The sequence below is a fragment of the Cherax quadricarinatus genome, chromosome 86 (assembly GCF_038502225.1).
Source record: "Cherax quadricarinatus isolate ZL_2023a chromosome 86, ASM3850222v1, whole genome shotgun sequence".
NCBI classification, from domain to species: Eukaryota; Metazoa; Arthropoda; class Malacostraca; order Decapoda; family Parastacidae; genus Cherax; species Cherax quadricarinatus.
In genome coordinates, this window is record NC_091377.1 from 17,578,077 (window position 1) to 17,595,962 (window position 17,886).

Sequence of the window (17,886 nt, forward strand, 5' to 3'; positions counted from 1 at the left end):
AATAAGATGTTATCTTCATTATAGAATAATAAGAAAATATTATAACCTTTATATTATAATAATAAGGTAAAAGGACCCCAATGGAAATAAGTCACTCTGTCTGACTTTTTTGGGTTATCCCAGGTTCTCTACACATATGCTGCTATGTATGATAATTCTATGTAACTGTATTTGTGTATACCTGAATAAACTTACTTACTTATAACCAAAATCTGTAAACCCAGCATTGTAATCCTTAGAGAGAATAAACTTTGATTTTATTTGAGAGATTTAAGTCTTAAAATTAACAAAGATATTAGACAAGAGATAACCTGTAACTGAAGTGTTACTTTGTACACAGAAAAAGAGGTTAACATGAGTTTGTGTGACTGACTGACTGACTAACTTACTGAGTGACTTGACTGAATGACTTACTGAGTGACTTGACTGAATGGCTTACTGAGTGACTTGACTGACTTACTGAGTGATTAGACTGACTTATTAAATGACTTGACTGACTTATTGAGTGATTTGACTGACTTACTGTGTGACCTGACTGCCTTACTGAATGACTTGACTGACTTACTGAGTGACCTGACTGCCTTACTGAATGACATGACTGACTTACTGTGTGACTTGACTGACTTACTGAGTGACTTGACTGACTGAATGACTTGACTGACTTACTGAGTGACTTGACTGACTTACTGAATGACTAGCTGATTAACTGAATGACTTGACTAACATACTGAGTGACATGACTGACTTACTGAGTGACTTGACTGACTTACTGAATGACTTGACTGACTTACTGAATGACTTGACTGACTTACTGAGTGACTTGACTGACTGAATGACTTGACTGACTTACTGAGTGACTTGACTGACTTACTGAATGACTAGCTGATTAACTGAATGACTTGACTAACATACTGAGTGACATGACTGACTTACTGAGTAACTTGACTGACTTACTGAATGACTTGACTGACTTACTGAGTGACTTGACTGACTTACTGAATGACTTGACTGATTTACTGAGTGACTTACTGAATGACTTGACTAACTTACTGAGTGACCTGACTGACTTACTGAGTGACTTGACTGACTTACTGAGTGACTTGAATGACTTGACTAACTTACTGAGTGACCTGATTGACTTCTTGAGTGACTTGACTGACTTACTGAGTGACTTGACTGTAATAATATTATTATATTATTATTATTATTATTACTGAGAAGAAAAAGAGAATGATTTCCATGGAATTATAGCATGAAATCATAGATAAACAAGAGAGGTGTCCAGGTTTTGGGTTGAGGGGGAAGAGGAAGGGGGAAGCTTGCTCATAACTCAAATGTTGGTTCATAACTCAGCAAAAAGCCAACCCAGGGGTGGCTCGTATCTCAAAAAACTCGTATGTTGGGACACTCGTAAGTCAAGGTTCCGCTGTATTATGTGGAGAGGCCTAGGCAGAGGGAAGGTTGCTTTAGATGCTTGAATGCCTATAATTTTTGTTTTGGACTAAGTTATTAAATTAAAAATTGTTGGAAATAGTGTAAAATTAGTCAAATTTCCAACTTCTAGGCACTTAACAGGGTAGTTTAATAGTTGAATGAACAGTTCCTTCCAATAAGTGACTAGTTTGGAAGGCATACTAGCAAAACAGATAGGAATTGGGTCTATTTGAGTACTGGAATTGGCCTAAAATAAGCCTGAAATTGGGTGGCAACTGTGTTACATAAAGTGCTCTGTGACCTTCAACTTTGTACCTGCGTAACTCCATATTGCACCAAATTTTGCATTTTTTGTTGCTATTACCTTTACAAAAAGATTGTCTACCATTGCAGGAGACCATTTTTTTCCCCAAAATTGCAACAAGAGGAGCATTTAGTTTTTGGAACCTTCAACAGTTTCAGGGTTAAGGAAATAAAACATTTGAATATTTTTAATGATGAAGGATTGTGTTAATTTTTTATTTTTTAAGTTAGTTTGAAGACAGAAAATAGTGTTAAATACGAGTTTCTTATTGGGAACTTAATTTGCTATGATTTTTCATTATCAGGTGTAAAAAATCAGACCCAAAATCAAAGTAAAATTTTAATTTCTTTTTATCTAGGGGATGTTGATTCACCTCTAGGATTACATTATAAGGAAAGTTTTTTATATTTAGTATTACAACAGTCTACAATTAGCATTACCATGGTCTTTACAGTCTCATATGTTAACAAACATCCCGTCACTGACACACGTGTCCCACCTATTGTTCTGTCTTATTTGCTTTTAATCACCATATTTTATTGTGAACAAGATGCTCCAGTGTCGAGGATGACCCATCAGTTCTGACTGGCTAAATTTTGGAAAAAAAAAAAAACAGGTTAACGGTGTAACTGGTAATAATGGTAATAAAGTTATGTTAAGCTTGAGGCATTTTACATAAAAACACATGTTGATGGTTCGTTCTGAGGTTATTTACCACTGACACTGAGTGGAAGGTTTACCAGATAAAATTTTAAAACAGCACTAGACTCTTGCTTAAAACATGCATTCAAAAATGTGCCAGTATAGGTGTGATTATTCTAGATTTGCTAAATCCCAATCCTAAGCTTAAAATGTTCTTACATCCAGAACTGTCAGCAAAATGTTCTTTGCAGAGTAAACTTAAATGGTCAGCTACTCGTAATGAACAGTGTTCAGCAATGTTCAGAAACATATTTCCCCTCTGTTCCTACATTGTCACTTAGTTTTTTTAATTAATCAGTAAGCTTATTTAGGCACAGGTACACATATATACAGTTACACAAATTAAAATACATTATAACATATGTGTAAAGTACCAGGAGGAGGTTTTAGAGTGGGTAGGGGATGTGTAGATCAAGTGTTTACATTGAAGCATATTTGTGAACAGTATTTAGATAAAGGTAGGGAAGTTTTTATTGCATTTATGGATTTAGAAAAGGCATATGATAGAGTGGATAGGGGAGCAATGTGGCAGATGTTGCAAGTATATGGAATAGTGAGGATAGTGAGGCTCAGGTTAGGGTGTGTAGAAGAGAGGGAGACTACTTCCCGGTAAAAGTAGGTCTTAGACAGGGATGTGTAATGTCACCATGGTTGTTTAATATATTTATAGATGGGGTTGTAAAAGAAGTAAATACTAGGGTGTTCGGGAGAGGGGTGGGATTAAATTATGGGGAATCAAATACAAAATGGGAATTGACACAGTTGCTTTTTGCTGATGATACTGTGCTTATGGGAGATTCTAAAGAAAAATTGCAAAGGTTAGTGGATGAGTTTGGGAGTGTTTGTAAAGTTAGAAAGTTGAAAGTGAACAGAGAAAAGAGTAAGGTGATGAGAGTATCAAATGATTTAGATAAAGAAAAATTGGATATCAAATTAGGGAGGAGGAGTATGGAAAAAGAGAATGTTTTCAGATACTTGGGAGTTGACGTGTCGGAGGATGGATTTATGAAGAATGAGGTTAATCATAGAATTGATGAGGGAAAAAAGGTGAGTGGTGCATTGAGGTATATGTGGGGACAAAAAACGTTATCTATGGAGGCAAAGAAGGGAATGTATGAAAGTATAGTAGTACCAACACTCTTATATGGGTGTGAAGCTTGGGTTGTGATTGCAACAGCAATGAGGCAGTTGGAGGCAGTGGAGATATCCTGTCGAAGGGCAGTGTGTGGTGTAAATATTATGCAGAAAATTTGGAGTGTGGAAATTAGGAGGTGTGGAGTTAATAAAAGTATTAGAGGGCTGAAGAGGGGTTGTTGAGGTGGTTTGGTCATTTAGAGAGAATGGATCAGAGTAGAATGACATGGAGGGGAAGGAAGGCGGGATAGGGGTCATCCTCGAAAAGGTTGGAAGGAAGGGGTAAGGGAGGTTTTGTGGGCGAGGGGCTTAGACTTCCAGCAGGCATGCGTGAGCGTGTTCGATAGGAGTGAAAGGAGACGAATGGTATTTGGGACCTGATGATCTGTTGGAGTGTGAGCAGGGTAATATTTAGTGAAGGGATTCAGGGAAACCGGTTATTTTATATAGCCGGAATTGAGTCCTGGAAATGGGAAGTACAATGTCTGCACTTTAAAGGAGGGGTTCAGGATATTGGCAGTTTGGAGGGATATGTTGTGTATCTTTATACGTATGTGCTTCTAAACTGTTGTATTCTGAGCACCTCTGCAAAAGCAGTGATAATGTGTGAGTGTGGTGAAAGTGTTGAATGATGATGAAAGTATTTTCTTTTTGGGGATTTTCTTTCTTTTTGGGTCACCCTGCCTCGGTGGGAGACGGCTAACTTGTTAAAAAAAAAAAAAAAAAAAAAAGTCAGACAAATGACTTATTTTAATTTGGGTTCCTGATTTTCATTGTTTGTCTTTGTGTACTGAATGGTTCTTCAGTTTTCTTGTGCTTGGCAGTATTTCTGTGTCTTTCAGTGTCACTCAATTTAGCTGCAATTGAACATTTGCAGGACACTATCACTCACGTGAGTCACGTTCAATACATGATTTAGACCTGACTGGCCTTGTTCTCTTTATACTCGCTGAGTCACTATCTTCAAGCCTGCAAGTGGATGTGTCTGTGGCTATGACTGTATATTGATTTGTGATATTTTTTGCTTTAAAAATGCTTCATCTGTATGCTTTTAAGCTTATTGATTTTACTATTTAATAAAGAGTATACAGTGGACCCCCGCCTAACGATCAGCTCCCAACTCGACCAATTATGTAAGTGTACAGTGGTCCCTCAATAATCGTCCATAATCCGTTCCTGGAAGTGGGACTATTATCGAAATGGACGATTTTCGAATCAATTTTCCCCATAAGAAATAATGTAAATACAATTAATTCGTTCCAGACACCTAGAAGTATCAACAAAAAAAATTTTTTTTACCTAAAAGATAGATTTACATGCACAAAAGAATGAACATTCAACATGACAGTTACCTTTATTGAAGGCTGTTGTTGATGAATGGAAGACAGGGAGGAGGAGAGAAGGAAGAGGGGTTATTTGGAAGGGGAATCCCCCTCCATAAGGACTCTAGGGCACTAATAAAATGTATAAATGAACATTGGTAATAGGGGTAGTTGATGAGTGGAACGGTCTGCCTAGTAGGGTGATCGAAGCTAAAACATTGGGTAGTTTCAAATTTAGGTTGGATAAATACACGAGTGAAAGGGGTTGGATTTGAGTTGGACTTGCACCTGAGTTTATTGCTTGGGTAGCATTTGTTCTGTTAGTGGGTTGGATTTGTGAAGGACCAGCCTAGTATGGGCCAGCAGGCCTGTTCCAGTGTTCCTACTTTCTTAAGTTCTTATTTAACATCACACTTACCAGTAGGGTGATCAAGGCTAGGACCTTGGGTAGCTTTTAAGAAAAGATTGGACAAATATACGAGTTGGAGGAGCTGAGTTTCATTTGTATCATTGGGCACGGGAGTAAATTCTTGGGTAGCTTTGGGTGGAGGTCATTTTGATAAGGACTTGCCTTATATGGGCCAGTAGACCTGCAGTGTTCTTCCATTGTTATGTTCTTATTGGCTATTTGTTTGTGTGAGGGAGGGATGGCAAGTTTATTGTTGGAGAATATGACACTAATATCAACTCTATTGCTTATTTATCTATCACAATTCAACTAATATGACATAATAAACAATATTAATAACATAGAAACATGGAATATACTTTAGAATGAATAAAATAAGTCATTACGTATGTCACGAGAGGTGTTGTGTTGTGTTGTTGTTGGGTATATAAGGGCCACTGAGTGTAAGCCGTCCATAATGGTGGTGAAGCAGCAGCTGAGTCGGCGGTGGTTTTTGTAGCCCTATATAACTCCAACAACATTGGAGGAGTTGGTAGAATCACTGAACCACTAAAGAAGGAACCCACTACGACCTTCTACCACTATTACAACTGTTACCACCATCACTACTACCTTCTACCACCATCACTACTACCTTCTACCACCATCACTACTACCTTCTACCACCATCACTACTACCTTCTGCCACCATCACTACTACCTTCTACCACCATCACTACCACCAAAGAAAGCTTCTAGTGCCAGCCCTTTGGTAAAGAATGTGAGAAACACATAAATTATGAAAAAGTTTGTAGAAAAATACAAAGATGGTGGTGGTAGAGTGGAAGTAGTTGTGATAGTGGTTGATGAACATAAGAAAGAAGGATCACTGCAGCAGGTCTGTTGGCCCATGCTTGGCAGGTCCTTTACAATTCATCCCACTAACGAAACATTTTCCCAACCCAGTCCTCAATGCTACCCAAGAAATAAGCTCTGATAACTCTATCCACTCATTTGCAAGTCCCAAATGAGTGGATAGAGTAATCATAGCTTATTTCTTTGGTAGAATTGAGGACTGGGTTGGGAAAATGTTTCGTTAGTGGGATGAATTGTAAAGGACCTGCCGAGCATGGGCCAACAGACCTGCTGCAGTGATCCTCCTTTCTTATGTTCATCAACCACTATCACAATTGCTTCCACTCTACCACCACCATCTTTGTATTTTTCTACAAACTTTTTCATAAATTATGTGTTTCTCACATTCTTTACCAAAGGGCTGGCACTAGAAGTTTTATTTGGAGCCATGGTAGCTTATTTAGTACTTGCAAGCACTAAAATCAATGGAATATTATGAAATATTTCGTAGGAGCATGTGAGGGGACCGTCACTCGCTGGTAAACAATGGCACACTGGCTGGGAAGGAAAGGCCGAGGCGGCTCAGAGCGTGAGTACGCATCTGGGACGAAGGACTATTAGGACTATTAGCGAGTTACCGGACCATTTGCGAGCCAATATTTTGACGAAAAAACAGGACTACAGTGGACCCCCGGTTAACGATATTTTTTCATTCCAGAAGTACGTTCAGGTGCCAGTACTGACCGAATTTGTTCCCATAAGGAATATTGTGAAGTAGATTAGTCCATTTCAGACCCCCAAACATACACGTACAAATGCACTTACATAAATACACTTACATAATTGGTCGCATTGGGAGGTGATCGTTATGCGGGGGTCCACTGTATTTCCAAAATGGACGACTTTCAGGCCGGACGATTATTGAGGGACCACTGTATTTTTGTAAGTGCTTTTGTAGGTGTATTTTTGGGGGTCTGAAACGGACTAATCTAATTCACAATATTTCTTATGGGAACAAATTCGGTCTATAATGGCACCCAAACAGACTTTTGGAATGAAATAATATCATTAGGCGGGGGTCCACTGTATTTGTATTACAACACAACCAAAACGAACCTATGATGTGTATATATTATTATATACCAGTATGTATCATTATTTGAACCCCTTTTAATATACCACAATTTTACTTCTGCTTTTTATATTTGATAGTGCTCCCTTAATTAATATTAGGATCATCTGAGGTGAGTAAAAATGTTATTACCGGTTTGATAGTAAACAGGCGAATTAGCCTACTGATACTACCAGTAGTCCATCTCACTCCATCACCTGGTTTGCCATAGCCTACCTCTGCTAAGTGCCAATGAATTTTTACGCTTATTTATTATTACTTTTGTTTTTTATTCATTACATATTTTATACAAAATAGTTTACGGAATTCATTATTGGGTCATAAACAGAATCTTAGATTACACTCTGGTATTAAAATGCTTCTCTAGGCTTAGGTTGAGGCCTGTGAGCAGCATAACCTTCAACCTCCAAGATGCTGGGTAAATTTTCAAGACTTATTTTAGGGAAAAAATAGCATCTTCGGTGCCATAAAATGTAGTATATGTACATATAGGTTTATTTCAAATAACCCAACCTCAAAAATGAAATATGAGTAAATAGTGATGCTGGGGATTGTTTGAAAAAAAAGAGTTGCAAAAATGCTGAGTAAACACTACTTGTACCATTAGGAACAACTAATGTTTAATGGTACCATCAGGTACAACCAGTGTTTAGTGATACCATGAAGTACAATTATGTACTGTTTATTGGTACCATCAAGTACAACTACTGTTTAATGGTACCATCAGGTACTAGTGTTTAATGGTACCATCAAGTAGAACTAGTGTTTAATAATACCATCAGGTACATCTAGTGTTTAATGATACCATCAGGTACAATTAGTGTTTAGTGGTACCATCAGGTACAACTAGTGTTTAGTGGACTGATAGAGGGAAGGGGGTGTACAGTAATGACAATTATCCACAACTCCCAGATTATGAAATGAATATTTCATGTTCGTCCAGTTGTCTTCTGAAGTAGTGGACTTGTTTTGCTGATGCAGAAGACAACCACACATTAAGAATACAAATATTGTAACCTGTACTGTATTGTATAATAATTTTATAGAGCTCTACAGAATTTACAGTAATTTTACTAACCTTTTTTTTGGTTGAGAGATGAGTTGTAAACTGCTGTGATCCATAATGGTAACTCTCAACTGTAAAACTCAGCTAGTGAAAATAATGTAGATGGCTGAGAAGACATAAAACACAGTAATAAATGGGGAAATATTGAGGGATCTAAAGATAAGAACATAAGAACGAAGGAACACTGCAGAAGGCCTACTGGCCCATGCGAGGCAGGTCCAAGTCTCCTACCGGCTTAAGCCAATGCACCCAACCTAGTCAGGTCAGGTCACATTGACTTAAGGGAGGAACACGGCAACCGACCTGGTAGCACAAGCTATCAGGTCCAACTCACACCCACCCACATCCACTCATGTATTTATCCAACCTATTTTTAAAGCTACACAACGTTCTGGCCTCTATAACTGTACTCGGGAGTTTGTTCCACTCATCCACAACTCTATTACCAAACCAGTACTTTCCTATATCCTTCCTGAATCTGAATTTTTCCAACTTAAAACCATTGCTGCGAGTCCTGTCTAGGCTAGATATTTTAAGCACACTATTTACATCCCCTTTATTTATTCCTGTCTTCCATTTATAAACCTCAATCATATCCCCCCTAATTCTACGTCTTTCTAGAGAGTGCAGATTCAGGGCCCTTAGTCTATCCTCATAGGGAAGGTTTCTGATACATGGGATCAACTTTGTCATCCTCCTTTGTACATTTTCCAGAGAATTTATATCCATCCTGTAATACGGTGACCAAAACTGTGCAGCATAATCTAAATGAGGCCTAACCAAGGATGTATAGAGTTGAAGAACAACCTGAGGACTCCTATTATTTATGCTTCTTGATATGAAGCCAAGGATTCTATTAGCTTTATTGCGAACACTTATGCACTGTTGTCTTGGTTTCAGATTACTGCTAACCAGAACTCCTAAATCTTTTTCGCAATCCGTAATATTAAGATCTACATTATTTAGTTTATATGTGGCATGGTTATTGTCCCGTCCAACATTTAGAACTTTGCATTTGTCTATATTAAACTGCATCTGCCACTTCTCCGACCACTGCATCAGTCTATTCAAATCTTCCTGGAGTGCTCGAATGTCCTCGTCAGAATGAATTCGACGGCCTATTTTGGTGTCATCGGCAAACTTGCCGAAGTCGCTCTTTATGCCCTCATCTATGTCGTTTATGTAGATTGTGAACAGCAGGGGGCCCAACACTGACCCCTGTGGAACACCGCTCGTAACGCTTCCCCACTCTGATTTCTCCCCATTTATGCAAACTCTCTGCTGCCTATTTGTCAACCATGCCTCTATCCAGGAAAAAATTTCTCCTCCTATTCCATGTGCTTTAATTTTCCTCAATAGTCTCTGATGTGGGACCCTGTCAAAAGCCTTACTGAAGTCCATATACACAATATCATATTCATTACCATGATCTACCTCCTCAAATACCTTAGTGAAAAAAGTTAATAAATTCGTAAGGCAGGAACGCCCCTTTGTAAAACCATGCTGAGATTCGTTGATTAATTTATGCTTTTCAAGGTGGCTACGAACTGCCTCGGCAATTATTGATTCCATAAATTTTCCCACTATGGAGGTTAGGCTTATTGGTCTATAGTTCGAAGCTAAGGACCTGTCACCTGTTTTGAAAATAGGTATCACATTTGCCATTTTCCACTTATCTGGCACCATGCCCGTTTGTAGTGATATGTTGAAAAGATTAGCCAAAGGTGTGCTAAGCTCCTCTTTACATTCCTTTAGAACCCTTGCATACAGTTCATCAGGGCCTGGGGATTTGTTAGGTTTTAATTTATCTATTTGCCTAAGGACCATGTCACTTGTGACCCTAATCGTGCACAGTTTATTCTCGTCCTGTTCTACATAATTTATCATTACTGGAATATCGCTGGTATCCTCCTGTGTAAAAACTGAGAGGAAGTATGTGTTAAAAATTCTACACATTTCCTTATCACTGTCAGTGAGCTGACCCGAGGAACTTTTGAGTGGGCCTATCTTGTCCCTGATCTTACTTCTGTATACCTGAAAGAATCCTTTTGGGTTAGTCTTCGATTCTCTTGCAACTTTAACCTCATAATCTCTTTTTGCTTTTCTAATTCCCTTTTTTATTTCTCTCTTTAACTGAATATATCGATTTCTTAATTGCCCCTCTCCTCTTTTGATTTGCCTATATATGCCTCTCTTATGACCAATCAGATATTTTAATCTATTGCTCATCCATTTAGGATCATTTTTGTTTGATCTGATTTCCCTATTTGGAACATAATTTGACTGAGCAGCTAGAACTATGCCCTGGAAAGCATCATATCGGCAACCATCACCACCTACCTGACCCTTAGTCAGGTCATTCCAGTTCAGCCCACCTAAGTAATTTTTCAGTCCTATGAAATCAGCCAAGCGAAAGTCAGGGACGGAGACTTGATTGCCATTATTAGGGGAATTCCATGATATATTAAAACTGAGTGATTTGTGATCACTTTCCCCAAGCTCATCATTAACCTCAAGATTATTAATTAGTGTTTCCCTACTGGCAAGAACCAAGTCAAGGAGGTTATTTCCCCTAGTAGGCTCTGTCACAAACTGTTTTAAAAAACAATCCTGGATCGTATCAAGAAAGTCACCTGACTCTAAATTTCCTGTCAAATTGCTCCAGTCAATCTGTCTATAGTTGAAATCTCCCATTAGCACAACATTTTCGTATGTAGATGCCTTACGAATTTCGTCCCATAGAAGTTTACTGCACTCTCTATCAAGATTTGGGGCCCTGTAAATCACACCCAAAATTAGTTTTTCTCGGCCCTCGAGAAGCTGTAACCAAACAGATTCAGTGGCTGATGCTTCTAATTTAATATCTTGTCTAACACAACAATTTAAATTGTCTCTGACATACATCGCTACTCCACCACCTTTCCTGTTGACCCTGTCAGTGTGGAATAATTTATAGCCTTGTACGTGACATTCAGAGGGCATCTCTCTATCTTTCAGATTGAGCCAGGTCTCTGTTATAGCAATAATATCTATGTTTCCTGCACTTGCAATTAATCTTAGCTCATCTATCTTATTTCTTACACTCCTGCTATTAGTATAGTAAACCTTAAGGGAGCTAGTCCCTTGCTGCCCTCTGCTGAATTGTGTAACAGATTAAGATTTTACATTTACTCAAAGTAAAATAGAATTACAAAAGGGATTATATTACTTTCACTTTACAAAATGATTATACTTGAAACTTTTCATATTACAAATTAAAAGTAGAACTAAGATTTTACAAGGGGATTTGCACACAGGTAAATCTCAGGTAGTACTTACTATTTAACACCTCTCCTCTGATTAGTTTTCACTCAACTTAGTGGAGGCTATCCTACCTCCTAAACCCCACTTAAGAAATCATCCCTTTCCAGTTTTTTTAATGCATTTTCTTAGCCACTGTGAAACAGAGTCCCAGTGGAGGGATTGTGAACAGGATCAGAAGCCAGCCCAACATTTGCCAAACCTGAGAATAGCACTTCTCTCTGACTCTCCATTATAAGAGCTCCTGCATTCCATCTTCGATATTCTTTCCTCCAATAAGACTGTAAACTCGTGGCTCCCACAGAACAGTTTAGCCATTCCCAAAATATCCTTAAAATTCCCAGACTTTTAATATGTCTAAACCCAAAGAGAGACCCTCTCTTAGGGAGCTAACCATAGTCACTCTGCTTGAGGTGAAAGGCCAGAGGCCACATGGCTCTACCACAGTTACTTGAAAACATAGGCAAACTGACATTGTACTTGTTAGGTGAAATTTTGTATAAATAAAGATCTTCATTGCAGTCAGGGTTTTTCCCTAGCTGCTCAAAAACTAATCAAAGTTATCAATGAACTAATAAAGGCCAAGTAGGTATGCCCGTGCAAGGAAAGTGGAAAATGGGTAAATGGCAACATTAATGTTAAAATGTATCTTTCTTGGCCTTCACACAGCCATGACAGTGCCAAGTGATGCCCACACCTCCCTGACTGAGCTGGGATCAATGATGTTCCTGCGTGGTATTTCAGGGACTCGAGTTATAGCAACCACTGATGTCAAAACTATCGCTGGTGTAAAATTTATCGGTAAGTAGCAATTGTACAGCTTTTTTTGTTGTTTAGGAAATTGTTAAGAGTGCATGTAGCATCCTTCCAATTTTGATATAAACTCAGTGCACCATTCTTTTTTGTTTAATAACAATATTTTGAACATTTCAACATTTTTTTTTTTTTTTTTTTTTCAACAAGTCGGCCGTCTCCCACCGAGGCAGGGTGACCCAAAAAAGAAAGAAAATCCCCAAAAAGAAAATACTTTCATCATCATTCAACACTTTCACCACACTCACACATTATCACTGCTTTTGCAGAGGTGCTCAGAATACAACAGCTTAGAAGCATATACGTATAAAGATACGCAACATATCCCTCCAAACTGCCAATATGAACATATATTTAGATATTTAGGAGTGGGCTTGTTGGCGGATGGGCCGATGAAAGAGGAGGTGAAACCATAAAAGTGATGAGGCATCTCTGGAGACAACCTTATCCATAGAGGCAAAAAAGAGGAATGTACCAACACTTTTATATGGGTGTGAAGCATGGGTTTTAAATGTTGCAGCGAGGGGGAGGCTGGAGGCAGTGGAGATGTTACATCTAAGGGCAGTGTGTGGAGTGAGCATTATGTAGAGAATTCGGAGCTTGGAAATTGAAAGGTGCAGGGTTACCAAAAGTATCTAGAGGGCAGAGCAGAGATTATTCAGGTGGTTTGGACATTTAGAGAAGATGGAACAAAATAGGATGACTTGGAGTGTATATAAATCTGGAGAGGGGTAGGGGTCATCCCTGGAAGGATTGGAGGGAAGGGGTAAGGGAGGTTTTGAGTGTTTGGGGCTTGGACATCCAATAGGCATGTTTGATAGGAGTGAGAGGAAGCAAGTAGTTTTTATGATTTGATGTGCTGCTGAAGCTAGAGCAAAGTAACATTTATGAAAGTATTCAGGGGAAACTGATCAGCCAGACTTGAGTCCTGGATGTTGGCGGTAAACCTTGACTTAGACACCTGAACATGGGCTCATCCAGCAAAGATCAGAGAATGTTGAAGCATATTACACTGGCTTCTAGTATACAAGAAATTCAAACATGCTAGTTTAACTAATGAATAGTTCTGACCCTAAAACATTAAAACAGGAACCCTTACATCTTGGGATTTAAGGCCCTGCATCAGGAGAAACAGATTCCTCCAGCAGGGCCCCAGACACAGTAATTCACTGTCAAGATTCAGGCAATTAACAGACCTTAGGAGAGAGACTGGAGAGGCACCACAAATTCTGGAATTCATTAGATGTTCCTCTCACCTGTTTAATATCACAAGAGCAACTAATAGTATACTTTCCTCTTCATCTCACCATCTCTGAAGTAGTGATTATCCCTATGTTGGAGCAGAGAGGTTAGGCTAAATGTTCATTGATGGTGTTGCTGAATTCACTGTCTCTTCCTTTTCTCAGTAAACAGTGTCTTTAATGCTGTTCTTATAGTCTGCAGCATTGTTTGTGCTGTCAAAGACAGCAACATTGGGTGTAAAAGAAATTAACACCCAGGCACAGTACCTATTTCCTGCTAGATGAAAAGATGCAGTACATGTAAAGAGACTTACCCATGCCATGCCATACGTCATGCCTGCTGCTGATGCTGGTAGTGGTGCTGCTGGTTTTTACTGCTTTGACATTATCAGCTGAGCTGCTGCAACTGCTTTTCTGTAACTGGTATCACATTCTAACCAAAACATAAGTGAAAAAAAGAAATCTGAGAAATGTTAAAGACTGACATAAGTTTGGTAAATTCTTAAATATTACATTTTTGTGTGGCTTTATTGTAGAGTGAATCATGTATATTATTTTGGTATAATTTTCTTTTGTTCCTCTAAGGTCTTCATGTATAACTAAAGAATACCTCATCCGGTTTGCTTCACATATTCAGTGCTGGTGATCTATAACTTAGGGCAGTGTTATTCACTAATTTTTGCAAGAGAGCCACTTCAGTTAAACACATTGATTGAGAGAGCCGCAGCTACTGCAAGTTAGCGTAACTCAACTAAATTAAGTAGTACTGAGCTGCTAGTGCAATATAGTAAATGAGAAAAAGTAGACATGAGCCGTGAATTGAGTCATCGCGAGCCTCACAATGAATACCACTGACTTAGGGAAAGGTTCACGAAACTGTTGCAATGGGCATTTGCCCTTTAGTCATTATTATAAAGCCTTTCCTAATTTTGGTTTATACATAGTACTTTGAGAGAGCCTCTTCTGATTGGCTTCAGACTTTCAAAATTGGCATATCCTACTTAGGAGAAATTTGATGTTGTTGCAGTTTGTAGGAGCTAATCTGCCAATTTTATTTTTAAAAAAGTGTGGTGTATTTATTATTTGAAATAACTTGAGTTAACTCCATTAAATGGCTTCAGTATTTAATGGCTAATTATTATTATTATCATGGGGATAGAGCTAAACCCATAGGATTATACACGGCTTGGGGTTGGGAGGGGGGGGGATGGAAGGTATTCGTGCTTAATTCAGAGAATTGGAGCACAGATCCAATTCCCTAGATCAAGAGCCCCTCACCAGCATCAAGGAACCTCCCTTGAGGGGAATGGCTAATGCATAGAGTGAAAAAATGATAGCTTGAGGGGTTAAGCTTGTGTAGGTGCAAATTTGCCAAATTTGATACAATATATAGTTAATAAACTTGGAATTGGCTGAATTCCATTGTTGGATTTGCATTAATTTTGCAGTGTGCATGTTTTAATTGGCAAGTTTTACTAAAGAAATTTTATCTTCAGTAAAGTAACTGGAGAATGCTGAGTCTGATTGATTTTAAACATTAAATGCTGGTGTATCTTACTTAAAGAAAAGTTAAGATTGATTTCAAGCTGTGTAAGTGCCAGTTTGTCAATTTTATTGAAATGTGAAAATTTGAAATAGTGGTTCTCATCCAGTTAGCTTGAAGCTTGCAATGCCAATAACTCTAGAATGCAGCTTCTGAATGGCTTCAAACCTAAAGTGCTTGTGTATTTTAGAACATGGTCTATGGGCAATAAATAGTTGATGGCTTTTTTCTAGTTAAGAGAAATGTCAGAGTTGGAAATAGTACAGAGATTGTTACTACCCACACAGAATCAATAAGCCTTTTAAAACTACTTGGAACACCTTCCTCCTCTGATAGCCTTTAAATTTTCAGAGCCAGAGTATTTAAGTTAGAGGTTCAAATTGGTTTTGAGCTGTGCAAGTGCTAATTTCTCATTTTTATTTAAGAAACTGGATATTAGTTTCCACGCCTGTGATTGCCTTTTCTAATTAGAAATTTATACCTCACTGTACTATTAGTTTTGCATGTATTAAGGTACAGGGGCCTAGGCTTATATGATACAGGGATACCTTTCTCAAATTTTACGACTGAAATAAATCTAGTTTATGAAACGCTTAATTTTTTGTATGTCTTCATTTCATGGTGGTTTGGTGGGTTAACATTTGTTTGGTAGAAAAAGATAAAAAAATAGATATAATAATTCCACTGAATGGTGTCGGTAAGTGGAGGGAATCTTGTTGTGATGATGATGATGATGATGATGATGACGACGATGACGACGACGACGACGACGACGACGATCATCGTCGTTTCACACATTTTTAAATAATAAATAGTCGTAAAATTAATTAAAGTTTGTTCATTTAATTGAGTCCATACCTGATGCTAATGTATTCATTTCACTACTTAAGGATGGGGCAGCCACAGCAAGAACTACCCTCATCCATACCTGACGGCAGCAGCATGCATTGGCATAACTAAAATGGATGTGGAGACATTTGTACAGCGCCTTGACAAGTGTCTGGAAAAGTTTAAAGGCAGCAAAGCTCCAGTCTCAGTCCTGAGTGTAAATGGAGATAAGGAAGCTGTAACCTCCACAGGAGAGGTAGTAGATGAAGACAGTATTGATGCATAAAGGTCATACAATTTTGGGGGAATGAGAGACAGTTAGGTTTGATTCTAGGAAGGAGTGGGTAACCTTATTTTTTTTAATCAAGAGCCCTTAACCAGCAAACATCCTTTACCCCTTAAAAAGGGGTCATCTAAGGAGGTATGCCAAGGAACACATCATTACATTTCCAACACAGAGAGCAGAATCTTCTGATTAGTTGCTCTAAGAAAGAAGGTAATTACAACATCTGTATATATCTCTCTTCCCTACATATCATGTCACTCACCAAACTGATGTTCATAATTATTAATATATTTAAAGATTTTATTTCTTTGCAGTGTTTACAATGTATGATTATAATTTGGATTTGTTAAGTAGAAACAAAGGCACTATCATGCCAGGGCATTTCGGGCAGACTAAACCTGATACAGACTACTTAATACTAGTGATTTTGAGAGTAGTAAATTTTTATTATATATCACTTTTATTATTACATCAGAGGTAGCTAGTGGTTTACAGTAACTGAATTTATAGTTGTGATGAATTATATGAAAATATTACAGTATTACAATATAGCACAATTTGGAATAATGAAATTGAAACAATTTTAAGTTTAAAGTAATGCTAAAATAATTGAGCAGTCGTAAATTATTTAGGAGTTTTTCGAGTTACTGGTTAATTTTGGGTGATGAGATGATTTCTAAGTAGAGCCTTAAATTGATTTGCAGCAAGAGCCTTTTTTGTATGTTCAGGCAATGAATTATAGATCTTCAGGCCCTTTATGTGCATAGCAGTTTTGCATAAGGAGAGATGCCTGTGCGTTCTGTTGGAGTTATCAAGGAGGGATTTGAGAGGAGGGTTAATATTGGAGTATAATGTTCTGTGTATGTAGTAGGCACAATAATATGTATGGATATTCTGTTTACTAAGCAAGTTTAGGCTCTTAAAAAGCGGTGGAATATGTTGCCTAATGCAGGAATTGGTAATCAATCGCACAGCAGCTTTTTGTTGGGTTTTTAAAGTTTTAAGGTGATTTGCTGTAGTTGAACCCCATGCACAAATACCATAGGTGAGGTAAGGGTAAATGAGAGAGTGGTAAAGAGCAAGACGTGCCATTTGGGGTACATAGTACCATATCTTAGAAAGGATGCTACTGTTTTGGAAACTTTCTTGGATATTTGCTGTATGTGGGTCTGAAGTTTAAGACTGCAGTCAAAGTGGAGACCTAGAAATTTACCCTCTTTGTCTTGAAATGGAGGAACTATTTATCGATATATTTAGCTGAACATTTGAAGCTCTGTTTCAAAACAATGAAGTTTTGTCTGTATTGAGAATAAGTTTGTTGATCGTCATCCAAGTAGATCTTTTTAGTAGTTTGTCATTTACAGTGTCTCTTAGTATAGTTGGGTCTGGGTGAGAGAAGACATAAGTAGTGTCATCTGCAAATAAAACAGGTTTAATCACTTTAGATGCGCTTGGGAGGTTATTGATGTAAATGAGAAAGAGAAGTGGGCTAAGGACACTACCCTGTGGGACTCCAATAAGAACAGGTTGTGTAGTTG

At 38.1% G+C, this 17,886-nt stretch overlaps 1 protein-coding gene across 3 annotated transcripts in view; it reads left to right on the forward strand.

The window, feature by feature from the left end:
- The window catches only part of SecS (Sec synthetase), a 172,739-nt gene extending 155,461 nt beyond the window's left edge, over window positions 1-17,278 (forward strand). For 2 of the 3 annotated variants that reach the window (XM_070103690.1, XM_053797580.2), the window contains exons 10-11: window positions 12,307-12,438; window positions 16,125-16,498. In XM_070103690.1, the coding sequence (XP_069959791.1) occupies window positions 12,307-12,438; window positions 16,125-16,348 (356 nt within the window). In that variant the 3' untranslated portion in view covers window positions 16,349-16,498. Of the gene's footprint in view, window positions 1-12,306; window positions 12,439-16,124 lie in introns of all 3 variants that reach the window. The other variant, XM_070103689.1, reaches the window with a different exon arrangement.
- Window positions 17,279-17,886: the final 608 nt, after the last annotated feature.